This window comes from Podarcis tiliguerta, assembly GCF_965153285.1.
Source record: "Podarcis tiliguerta genome assembly, chromosome: Z".
Lineage (NCBI taxonomy): Eukaryota > Metazoa > Chordata > Lepidosauria > Squamata > Lacertidae > Podarcis > Podarcis tiliguerta.
The window spans coordinates 22,363,911-22,376,981 of record NC_139553.1 but is presented as its reverse complement, the minus strand read 5'-3'; the positions used below and the strand labels follow the sequence as shown (position 1 = coordinate 22,376,981).

At 45.7% G+C, this 13,071-nt stretch overlaps 1 protein-coding gene across 5 annotated transcripts in view; it reads right to left on the bottom strand.

The window, feature by feature from the left end:
• The window catches only part of LOC310669528 (actin-binding protein WASF3-like), a 75,697-nt gene that overhangs the window by 33,422 nt on the left and 29,204 nt on the right, over window positions 1–13,071 (bottom strand). For all 5 annotated transcript variants that reach the window (XR_014507230.1, XR_014507231.1, XR_014507232.1 and 2 more), the window contains exon 2: window positions 8,373–8,532. Coding sequence is in view for 2 of the 5 variants with exons in the window: in XM_083423807.1 (XP_083279933.1) it covers window positions 8,373–8,505 (133 nt within the window). In the remaining 3 variants the exon portion in view is untranslated. The remainder of the gene's footprint in view (window positions 1–8,372; window positions 8,533–13,071) is intronic.

Genomic DNA, 13,071 nt, shown 5'->3' with positions numbered 1-13,071 from the left:
CACAAAAACGTGGTTACAAAGCATGGATCCACATGGATCCTCAGTATTTTTCCATTCGGTCATCCCAAATTCACCATCAGATCACGTAGCATGTTCATGGGTACAACCTGCACCAAAGAAACCATGCACCCACTGTTGTGTGAGGCCACAATGGCGCAAAAATGTGGTTACAAAGCACGGATCCACATGGATCCTCGGGATGTTTGCATTGGGTCACCTCAAATTCACCATCAGATTACATAGCATGTCTAGGGCTACAGCCTGCACCAAAAAAACCCCACGCACCCACTGTTCTGTGTGGCCTCAATGGCGCAAAAACGTGGTTACAAAGCACGGATCCACATGGATCCTCGGGAGTTTTGCATTGGGTCACCACAAATTCACCATCAGATCACATAGCATGTCCAGGGCTACAGCCTGCACCAAAAAAACTACGCACCCACTGTTGTGTGGGGCTGCCATGGCGCAAAAACGTGGTTACAAAGCACGGATCCACATGGATCCTCAGGATTTTTTCATTCGGTCATCCCAAATTCACCATCAGATCACATAGCATGTTCATGGGTACAACCTGCACCAAAAAACACACGCACCCACTGTTGTGTGGGGCCGCAATGCAGCAAAATCGTGTTTACAAAGCACTGATACACATGTATCCTTGGGATTTTTGCATTGGGTAACCTCAAATTCACCATGAGATTACATAGCATGTCTAGGGCTACATCCTCCACCAAAAAAAACCACGTACCCACTGTTGTTTGGGGCGGCCATGGCGGAAAAACGTGGTTACAAAACACAGATCCACATGGATCCTAAGGAGTTTTGCATTGGGTCATCCAAAATTCACCATCAGATCACATAGCATGTTCATGGGTACAATCTGCACCAAAAAAACCATGTACCCACTGTTGTGTGGGGCCGCCATGGCGCAAAAACGTGGTTACAAAGCACGAATCCACATGGATCCTTGGGATTTTTGCATTGGGTCACCTCAAATTCACCATAAGATTACATAACATGTTCACGGGCACAGCTTGCACCAAAGAAACTACGCACCCACTGTTATGTGGGGCCGCCATGGCGGAAAAACGTGGTTACAAACCACGAATCCACATGGATCCTTGGGATTTTTGCATTGGGTCACCCCAAATTCAACATCAGATCTCATAGCATGTTCATGGGTACAACCTGCACCAAAAAAACCATGCACCCACTGTTGTGTGGGGCCGCCATGGCGCCAAAACGTGGTTACGCAGCACGGATCCACATGGATCCTCGGAATTTTTGCATTGGGTAACCCCAAATTCACCATCAGATCACATTGCATGTTTAGGCCTTCAGTCTGCACCAAAAAAAGCATGGACCCACTGTTGTGTGGGGCCGCCATGGCGCAAAAAAGTGGTCATGAAGAACGGATCCACATGGATCCTCAGGGTTTTTTCATTGGGTCACCCCAAATTCAACATCGAATAACATAACATGTCTAGGGCTACAGCCTACACCAAAAAACCCCTGCACCCACTGTTGGGTGGGGCCGCAATGGCGCAAAAACGTGGTTACAAAAATCCTTGGGATTTTTGCATTGGGGCACCACAAATTCACCATCAGATCACATAGCATGTCTAGGGCTACAGCCTGCACCTAAAAAACCACGCACCCACTGTTGGGTGGGGTGGCATGGCGCAAAAACATGGTTACAAAGCATGGATCCACATGGATTCTCAGGGTTTTGCATTGGGTCACTCCAAATTCACCATCAGATCACATAGAATGTCCAGGGCTACAGTCTGCACCCGAAAAACCACACACCCACTATCGTGTGGGGCCGCAATGGTGCAAAAACGTGGTTACAAAGCACGGATCCACATGGATCCTCGGGATTTTTGCATTGGGCTAACCCAAACTTATCGTAAAATCACATGTCTGTGGCCGCAGCATTAACTACAAAAAGCATACATCCACTGTTTCGTTCAGAATATTTTTCTTCTTGTTTTCCTCCTCTAAAAATTAGGTGCGTCTTATGGTCAGGTTCTTCTTATGCAGCGAAAAATACGGTAGTTTCCATTATTTTATTTATTTTTATTTTTATTTCATGTTAAGAGGTAGAAGACTTGTCTTTTTATTAATGCCTTAGTAAACAATTTATAATTTAAAAAGGAAAAGAAAGAAAGAAAGAAAGAAAGAAAGAAAGAAAGATGGCATATAGAGGTATAAAAGGAAATGGGAAATAGAGTCACTCTTCCAACTTCCTTCAGCTCTGTGGTCCCACCTGGCCTAAGCCTGGCAGAAGAATTTACTCTATGGTCTGAACCCCTTCATGCATTAATTACACTTAAGGATGCTGGTTATATGAGACTGGTTACCCCACTTTTCCAAAGGAGCAGAGGTAACCACCCTCAGCACCATGGCTGCAAGTGGAGCAGCCCAGAGGCTTTGAGGGCACCAGGGGAAGACCTCAAGGGCGCCATTACAATATAAAAGTAATTGTGCCCATGACTGCCACATTGGTGACACTTGCTTTTGCAAGTTCTTTTTTTGCCTACTAACATTTACTCAAGCCTTTAGAGAACCATGTGAATCACCATACAATATACTGAGAAACAAAATTGAATGCCCAAAAATATGACTGGAAAAGATGACAAATCCAGTGTAAACACCCTCTGAGCCAACTCCACCAGCACAAACTGCCACATGCAGTCTCACTTTGATTTAGTTTTGCTTCAGATCCCTTTGATGGGCCAAACAGAGGGTTTTTCAGAGAGAGATGTCTCTCCGGAAAATTACAATGCTAGTCTTGTTCCACAAGACAGCAACACAGGGGCATGCTTTGTCAGTCACATGTGCTCGCCTGAGGAAGCGACTCCAAATAACACACAGTATTGAAAAAAGAATAAAAGAAGCTGCAAAACAGGAGGTAATTGTCACCCTTTGTGGATCTAGCCCGGCTAGCAGTTTGGGCAGGCATTATGCAGGCCTGTTATTGGATGTTCACTCAATCAAAGCATAAGAAAATGGTCTTTCTTGTAGTTTACAAGCCTTGTGGAGTAGCCATGCTTTTTTATTCAGACTTGCACTAGGTCAAAACAACTAACAGTTTTGCGCAAACATTTTCAGCAGTGCCATAAAATCTCCCTTACTTTATCAAAATTTTATTTCCAGTACACCTTGTGGAAAGGTTAGGAACAGAAGAAGAGCTGGCTGCTAAATCAGTCCAAAGGCCTATCTAGGCCACATTCACACCCTACATTAAAGAACTATGATACCACTTTACATTAATGGCTTCCTTCAAAGAATCCTGGGAGCTGTAGTTTGTTGAGGATGCTGAGAATCGTTAGGAGGCCCCTATTCCCATCAGTGATCTACAATTCACAGAGTTCCCAATATGGATTGTTAAACCACTCTGCAAATTATAGTTCTGAGGGAATAAGGATCTCCTAGCAACCCTCAGCACCCTTTACAGCTCTCAGAATTCTTTTGGAGAAGCCACGACTGTTTAAAGTGGTATGAAAGTGTTTTAAATGTATGGTGTGCATGTGGCCTTACTCTAGCACTGTCTCTTCCACAGTGGCCAAAGATATGTCTTTTGGGTGGCCCACAAGTTGACCTCCTCACCTGAGGACATGGACACGATGCTTGCCGCAGTTTGGCTCACAACATGCTAATCTTGGCTTACTCATGCTTGCTATGTGTGTATGTATGTGTGTGTGTGTGTGTGTGTATATATATATATATGTGTGTGTGTGTGTGTGTGTGTGCGCGCGTGCGTGTTAGTCCAGCTTGGTTAATGCATCTTTGCAAAAGGAGATAGTATCCAATGTCTTGAAGAAAGAGGCAGTGTGGCAGCTCCTTAAAAAAAGCCCTTTCTAGATTGTGAGGTAATTGACAACTACTGCCTTGGAGGAAAGATGCATGAGAAAGATGCATGAGAGGGTGGTGGTGGATGGCTTTTGCTGGGAGAGGAATGGGGAGTGTAAGAAAGCCTGTTGCTCTTGGTCTTAGCAACTTTAGATCCCTTTGCCATGGTATCCTCCTGGACCACACCATGAGTTGGGAGTTGGTGGCACAGTCTTGCAGTGGTTCCACTGCTACTTATGGGATTGAGCTCAGAGAATTGTGTTGGGGAATTGTGTGTCCAAATCACTGAGACTCTTGGGCTCTGAATCCGTGCAACAGGGTGAGCTCCCGTTGCTCTGTCCCAGCTTCTTCCGACCTAGCAGTTCGAAAGCACGCCAGAGCGGGTAGATAAATAGTTACCGCTGCAGCAGTAAGGTAAATGGTGTTTCTGTGCGCTCTGGTTTCTGTCACAGTGTTCCGATGTGCCGGAAGCAGTTTAGTCATCCTGGCCACATGACCTGGAAAGCTGTCTGTGGACAAATGTCGGCTCCCTTGGCCTGAAAGCAAGATGAGCGCCGCGACCCCATAGTCGCCTTTGACTGGACTTAACCTTCCAGGGGTCCTTTACCTTTTACCTTTACCCCCTGCTACTTATGGGATTGAGTTCAGATAATTGTCTTGGGGAATTGTGTGTCTACTCCCTGGAAGTGTTGCTGTGGGATGCTGCAAATGGCTATTTTGTCCCATTCCCACACTGCACACCCAACCCGGTGCTGTTTAATATCTATATAAAGCCACTAAGAACTATCACCAGAAGATTTGGGACATGGGCTACATTCACACTATATATTTGAAGCACTATGAAATCACTTTGAACTGTCATGGTTTATCCCCAATAATTCTTGGAGCTATAGTTTGTTAGGAACTGCCCCTGCTGCCCCAATATTCCCCTCCCACCAGTGGCGTAGCGTGGGTTGCCAGCACCCGGGGCAAGGCAAGTAATTTGCGCCCCCCCCCCCGCTGCACTGTCCCTCCCCCAGATAGTCCCTCATTCTCTCTCCGCACCGCACGCCTGGCACCCTCCCCTCCACAGTGGGCGGCGACCCGGCGGCTCGGATCGGATTCGCACAGCCAGCACTGCAGTGAGAGAGAGTGAGTGAGCCAGGTAGGGGCAGACAGCTGCGAGTGCGAGCCCGCCCCCCCCAGATGTTGCACCCGGTCGGCGGCCGGCCGCCCCTGCACCCCCCACGCTACGCCACTGCCTCCCACAGCCTGATTGTAAAACCACTCCGGCACTTGTAGCTCTGGGAGGCGAATATAGAGTCTCCTAACAACTCTCAGCACCTACAACCTCTAAGATTATTTGAGGAAAAGCCATGACTGTTTAAAGTGGTAACATGGTGTTTTAAATGTATGGTGTGAATGTAGTCATGGTGCCATCGGTATACAGTACTGCGAAACTGAGTTCTATTTCACTGTGACATCTGAATCAAGAGACACTGTGACTGTTTTGAACCAGTGCCTGAGCGCCAATAGACTGGATCCTGATAAGATGGAGACTGTGGGTGAGTGGTTCCCAGGTCTGGGTGTTGGGGAGTTTATCAATTCTGGTAAACAGGTATGTGTTTGGGGGGTGATGCTGTTCCTCTTCCTTCTCACTGTTACCAGCTGCTTGCTTGCCAGGCAGAAAGCAGGTGAGCAATCAAATCAAGCCATCTACAGCTCTTCATTCTCACCACCACTGTCTGGGCCACAGCAAGAAGTAGGAAAACAAGCTAGCAAGTTGCCATAGTGAATAGAAGGAGCAGCTTTAGGTGCTCCTACCAGTGGTCCTCTTTTTATGGTGTGAACCCTCAAGAGGTTGCCTTGATCATGTGGAACTTTGACACTAGCCCTGCCTCTCTCACTGTTATTTCTCATAACTGGTAATTAAGCTAGTGTGTCCTAGTGGTTAGAGTGTCAGACAAGGGTCTGGGAGACCAGAGTTCAAATCCCTAGATCACTGGTGACTGTGGCCCACTAGTTGCCTTTCAGACGAACCTACCTCACAGGGGTGTTGTGAGGATAAAATGGGGAGAGGGGAGAGGGGACCATATACATCATCTTGAACCCATTGGAGGAAAGGTGGGATAGAAATGTAATGATGTATAAAATAATTTAGAGGCATATGCTGCCTTTGAGGCTGAAGTTTCTACGGAGTCTTTGTGCCTAGCAGCCATTGGCAGGCTAATCTTCCATGAATCTGTCTAGCCCCCTTTTAAAAGTCCATGTTTACTTATTGATGTGCATTGCCCTTCCTTGCTATCAATCTCAGCTAACTTCACTTGCCCTCAGCACTTGCCCATAGCCAGACTGACTGCCCTACATTGTGCTTCACACCCCATCCACTGTGTGACATCCAAGTGGACACCAAATAATTCATGTGTGGTTTTCCCTCTGCCTCTTTTTATTTTTGTTTTAGATTAAGTTCCCAGTTTTATGTTTTTAGTTATGTTCTTATATTTCTATGGTTAAGAACAACAATTTTAAAAAGATGTGTAAAAGAATAACAACACCACCACCTACCTACCTACCAGCAGAGGCAGCTAAAAACAGAGAAAGCTAAAAACAGAGGAGAGGGGTCAGATAGATCATTTGGCACTGATCATTTGGCAGGTAGATTATTTGGCACTGAAATTATAACAGTGCTGGCACCTGTCAGGCAGGGGTGAGAACATGTGATTCCATTGTTAAAACATCTACACTCGCTGCCCATCTACTACTGAGCCAACTTCATGGTCCTTGCATTAACTGACAAAGCCCAGAACAACTTGGGTCCTGACTCCTGGGTACCTCAGGGAGCGCCTGAACCCTTTTTGCCCCAGCTCTGTCACTGAGATCATCTTCAGGAGTGTCCTTGGTCATTCCCCAGGTTGGTGAGTCTCTTCTGACAACAGCAAGAAACTGAGCCTTGAGTGTCATTGGCCCAGTCCTGTCGAATACTCAGCCACTGGAGATTCAGCAGGCGCCTCCTGTGCCAACCTTTAAATGCCTGCTGAAAGCTCTTCTATTCCGTCAGGCTTAAGCAGGCAATAAAACGAATAAACTTTTTTCATTCCATTGACCACATTCCCCTATAGGCAAGCTTCTGAGGGCCACAGAGGAAAAAGTGGGCAGAGAAACAGGTGAGAGGCTACATTGTCAGATACTTCTATGCATGCATGCACACACATGCGCGCACACACACACACACACACACACACCCTCCATCCAGACAAGCAAGAAGCATTATCGCAGTTCAAGAAGACACAAAAAAACAGAACTGGTGAGAGGTGCAGCCTGGGTAGAGTCCCAGGGGCCAGTAAGATACAGCTGGAGGGCCAAACAAGATTCTCCACCCCTACTATACTATCATTCCAGAAGCAGGATGCTGCCACAGAGATGGTTCTATTCAGCACCACTGAGCCTAGCTTGGTATTGTTGACACTGACTGGCAGCATCTCTCCAGGATGATGACTGTTCAGCTGGCATAAACCCAATATACGTTTGTCATGCAGACACATCATCAGATTTTTAAAATGGAAAAACACCCATGATCCCTGATCAGTGGAAATGCTGGCTGGGGCTGATAGGACTGGAGTCCAACAACATCTAGAGGGCTGCAATTTTCTCATTCCCAAGTTAAAGAAATATGCATGTTTTAGTTCTGTCCCACTGTTCTGTCCCACTTGGGGTTTTTGCAGAACCCCAAGATCCACTAACCAGAGTGGTGCAAAAGACTCAAAATTAAAGGATTATCACACCAGCATTTGTAATGAGTATCAGAACAAAATGAGACTCACAGTCCTTCCATGTAAAACACCACTCATGATACCTCAATCTTCTTTCATTTCAGCAATTTAATTTAGGGGAAGAAGGGAGTCATTTTGTTATTAAACAACTGAGAGCCAGAAATCCTTGACAATCTACTGCAAATCATCCAGAGAATCTCCCAGCAGATCCCGATCTATCATTTGCCAATCCCTACAGTGCAGGCAATGATTGCTCCCTCTTATTGCTTTCAGAACTTTGAAACACTCATATCTGGCTGCAGCCTCAGGCCTGGTACAGGACACACATGTTTTTAGTTAAAATAATGCCTGCTTGGAGCACACCATTGGTTAAAAGGCATTCAGAATGACACTTTGTATAAGCTAAGGAAGCTTATGCTTATTAAAGGAAGCACAATTTTTATAGGAAAGAGTTATGTAGTTATGTAGTTATGTAGACCTAACTGACTAGTTGGAGAAACAAAGAAGTCATGCTTGCCCAAGATGACCTCGTGCCTCGAGATCCAGAGTAAGTGTGCTGAGGAGGAGGAAGTGGTAAACAGAATGCAACCTAAGACATATCAGTCTAAACCTCAAAGGATAGAGAGAAGCCAGCATAGAGGTTAAAGATACAGGGATAGTCTGGGAATCTAGAGTTCCCTTACTCTGTTTAAACCCCATGCAAGCCCTTTTCTGCCAGCTGAACGGCACTCAAACTTCTCTAAGATGCAAAACTCATCAGAAACTTACTGAGGCTCCCCAGCTGCTTAATGATGGCGGCTAAAGTGCTGTTGGTCACACATTCCAGCTCACTGGTAACCCCATCTGGAAGGGCTCCGCGGCAGAGGTGACGAGGTTCTATGTTTCTCTTCACCAACGGCATCTTGGAAGGGAATCAGCAGGGCTTCGCCTTGGATAAAGGGTAGAAGAGAATACAGAGACCGAGTCAGTTTTCTTGTAAGAATTTTTGTGTCATGGACATTATACTTCACAAAGTTTTCATAAACAAAATGAAAAAAAAAAAACACCACCAGGGTCTCTCCCAGAGGAGGTGACATTCTGAAACTGGTGTTGACGAGGAGAACAGAAGGAAAGAAAGCCAAGGCAAGGCAAAGAAGGGACAAGAACAGAGAAGCCCAGGAAGTTGCCTTACACCAAATTCTATGACTCCATGAGTTTTCACTCTTGGGGGCCCTAAATAGCAACTTGCCCCTCTCCAAGGATAAAGAAGCAACAATCCACAGTAAAATTTTCAGAACAAAATATATAAACAAAGAGGGATTCTTTTTATTTTATCTATTTTTTATTTTATCTATATTATTTATTAAATTTCTACACCACCCTTTGTCCAAAGATTACAGGGTGGTTTATAATATAAAAACAAAAAAGTATATAGCATAATAACAAATGAAAACCATACCCCCAAAAGCACTAGCATCAGCATTCCACTCTCTGTGACAACATTTATTTAGCCACAAACACTATGAGGGTGTGTGTGGGGTTGTTTTTTTTTTTTTTTGGGGGGGGGGGGAGATGCCTGGATGATGTTCCAAAAAAGCTGCTACAAAGTTTCCAGAACGCTTTGTATGCAGGAATCCACTTCTGCTTACCTCCTAGGCCTGTTTCTGCGTCGCCACAGAAGAAATACTTATACAGTGGTACCTCTAGTTAAGAACTTAATTCGTTCCGGAGGTCCGCTCTTAACCTGAGGTACCACTTTAGCTAATGGGGCCTCCCGCTGCTGCTGCGCCGCCGCCACACAATTTCTGTTCTCATCCTGAGGTAAAGTTCTTAACCCGAGGTACTATTTCTGGGTTAGCGGAGTCTGTAACCTGAAGCGTCTGTAACCTGAAGTGTCTGTAACCTGAGGTACCACTGTATTACTGAGGAAGAAGTAAACTGAGAATAAGCAGCACATTCTGTGTGTACACACAAAAGAATGAATATATGTTATGAATTTACAAAGCAGGTGGGTATAACTCGCCTAACAGAACCATCTGGGATATTCAGAACATACATAGTTATGGGGAAAGGTGAATGACATGAGCTCTTCAGAGTTGCCATGGCACACATTTATTGAGGTGGCAGAATTTAATTTTTCTTGGCTGACAACTCAAGAGTGCCTGGATTCAGAGTTCTGTTTTATTTTTAGCACACACCACCCCTATTAGACTGGACTCACAACAAGAATTTAGTGTGTGCTTTGAGTGGACACAGCTGCATTTTGCTGGATTTGCCTTGATATGCTCATTGTGGCTTTCCCTAGGTACAAAGGAATTGATGCACACTTTTCATTTTGTGAATTGTGCTTCAAAGGAATCTGTTTAGTACATTTGGTGTGCATTCCTTCATCCGGAATGTGTGCTGAATCCCAAAATCTTTGCCACTTTTCTGCTCATTTTGAAGTGAACTATTGTCCATCACTAAACAAGAACCCAGCTGCTTAAACGGATGATGAGTGGCATATAAATTGCACTGTCAATTCTGCAATAGCCTGTGGGCAATGAATGCACTGCATTAGCTGCTATCATCATTACACACATTGGCAAGGAATCTGAGGAACTGCTGAAGAATCAAGTGACATTTAATTTCCTGATGGGCTCAACAAGACACTAGGGACCCTTGTGTTAAACAAGTTTTAATGAACTTATTTCCCAGGCTTCCCCCTGCCTTTGTTTTTTTTACCCTCAATTCCGTTCCATTTCTCTATTAATCTTTAAAACAAAAAACAAAACAAAAAACCCTCAATATACTGTTAAACACTACACTTTAGGGTTCCAGACACTTACCCAGATTCTGTTTCCTTGCAATGAAGGTCAGCAGAGACTGTGTTGTCTTTAGGATATATGGGGTTGTTGTTTTTTACACCTATATACAACCTGAGCATAGAATGGAGGGGCTCACAGAATTAACACCCTAACAGATCCTGCTTCTCTGTTAGTTAAAGCTTTGGGTCCAGCACAGAGCAAGCAGGTCCCTGTGTTTCCAGCCTGCTATCAGCTGAGCTCACTCGCACTACTTTGGCTATTGCTCTCCTACCTAGCAGCTAGGTGGGTGGGGTGGAGGAAAGGTCCACCTGTTAGCCTGGAGGGCACCATCATCCAGTTGTAGCTCTTGCAACCTAACCCATTATTTTGAGATGCTGATGAGGACCCTTAAGTGGCCTGCAAAGGCCACTGCCTTACAGTGGTACCTCGGGTTACAGACGCTTCAGGTTACAGACTCCGCTAACCCAGAAATAGTACCTCGGGTTAAAAACTTTGCTCCAGGATGAGAACAGAAATCGTATGGTGGTGGGGTGGTGGCAGCGGAAGGCCCCATTAGCTAAAGTGGCACCTCAGGTTAAGAACAGTTTCAGGTTAAGAATGGACCTCCGAAACGAATTACCGTATTTTTTGCACCATAACACTCACTCTTTTCCTCCTAGAAAGTAAGGGGAAATGCCTGTGCGTGTTATGGAGCGAATGCCTATGGATGGCGGGGTATCTGCTGCAGTCGTGAGGAGAGGATCCCCTTCCTTCCCTCCTCCGTGGCTCGCTTTGAAACAGCAAAGCGGGAGAAGAGCCCCTGCAGAGGTGCAAAAACATGCTTACAAAGCATGGATCCTCAGGATTTTTGCATTGGGCTACCCCAAACTCACCGTCAGATCACATGTCTGTGGCCACAGCATGAACCACAAAAATCATACATGCATTGTTTTGTTTAGAATATTTTTTTTCTTGTTTTCCTCCTCTAAAAACTATGTGCGGGTTATGGTTGGTTGCGTGTTATAGAGCGAAAAATACGGTAAGTTCTTAACCCGAGGTACCACTGTACAAAGAAAACTGAGTAGTCCAGCAACCCCCCTCTTTTAAATTCTAAACCCCATGGGATACATGACCCCTGTAATTGGAACTGACTCAGGACATCATGCAGGCTGACATCCCACATCTACAATACCTATTAAAATGTGTGTTCTCTCCTCCAATATCTATCTAAATATGTATTTCCCTTTCCCCCAAAAAAATAAAAAGGAAAGTTGGAAGCTGCCTTAGCTTCCAAGTCAGAGCACTAGTCCATCTAGCTCAGTATTCTATACACTGGCTGACAGTAGCTCCCCATGCTCAGAGTAAGGCCATCAGAGTAAGGCCAGGAATGTCTCCATCCAACAGGAAATCTCCCGTTTCTGCGGCTGCTATGGTGGTGGACAGGCCCTATCCTGCAAAGCCACCCTCTGCTTAAGGTAAGTGGTATTCCAGGCCTACCTGGAGATGCCACTGGGTATTGAGCCTGAGACCTTCTACATGCAAAGTAAATGCTTGACTAGGGAGCTATGGCACAATCATCTGTCAGGAACTTAAAAAGTTGTCTTGTTCTATGTTAGACCAGTGGTCCTTCCAGCTCAGTACTGCCTACGCCAGCGCTTTCCAAACTTTTCTAGTTGGTGACACACTTTTTATACATGCATCATTTCACGACGCAGTAATTAAGTTTTACTAGCAAACCGGAGGTTAAACTAACCCCTCTCCAGCTCCGGGAGGATTGTGGGGAGTGTTCATGAGACACACCTACATGCTGCAGCTGACACACTAACACAGTGGTTTTCAACCAGTATGCTGTGGCACCCTGGGGTACCTTGAATGATGGTCAAGGGTGCCATGGGCAACACTGGCCTCTGTCCCTCTTTCCTTCCCTCCCTCCTGTGATGCCCTATTGCATCTCTGTCTCCCAAAGGCTTGCACAGCTGTTTGTTGCAGCAGCCCTGGCTACAAGCTCCCCAGGCAAATGGTGAATCCCAGGTCCCCCTGGGGCAGTGTGAGGAGGCACTTCTCTTTGGGGCAAGGGAGGCAGCTCAGAGATCAGGGGCAGCAGCTGCAGCTGCCCAGATGACTCCCAAGGAGAAGAGAGGAAGATTAGGGAACACTCCACAAGGGAGGGTGTTTGAAAAGGGGCGAGGGGCTGCCAGCTCTGCAGACAAGGGAGCCCCACAGGGGTGTTGCAGAAAGATTGCAGTTGGTCAAAGGAGCTGTGGACTCAAAAAGGTTGAGGACCTCTGCACTAACATGTCACAACACACAGTTTGGAAAACTCTGGCCTACACTGATTAGCAGTGGCTCTCCAGAGTTTCAGGGAGGCGTCTTTCGTCATTCTACTTGAAGATGACGGCAACTGAGTGATCAGGGGCTATATACCAAATCATACCTAAGCTTTCTTATTGGAGATCAAACATGTCTAATTACTGGAGGACAAACTTTTCTAGATCTTTTATCAAACCTATTTCCATGACCTGGCCATTCCTGCACCCATTTATTTTGAATTTCTGATGGGATGCTGCTCAGATAGTATGGAAAGGATAGGGAGGGTAAGGGAGAGCCTGAGAAAGCATTTCACAAGCTACTTGAATTAGTGGCATGATTAAGGGAACTGGAACAGAAGAGCTACTGACTCCACCTGCCAATTAAATGCCAGC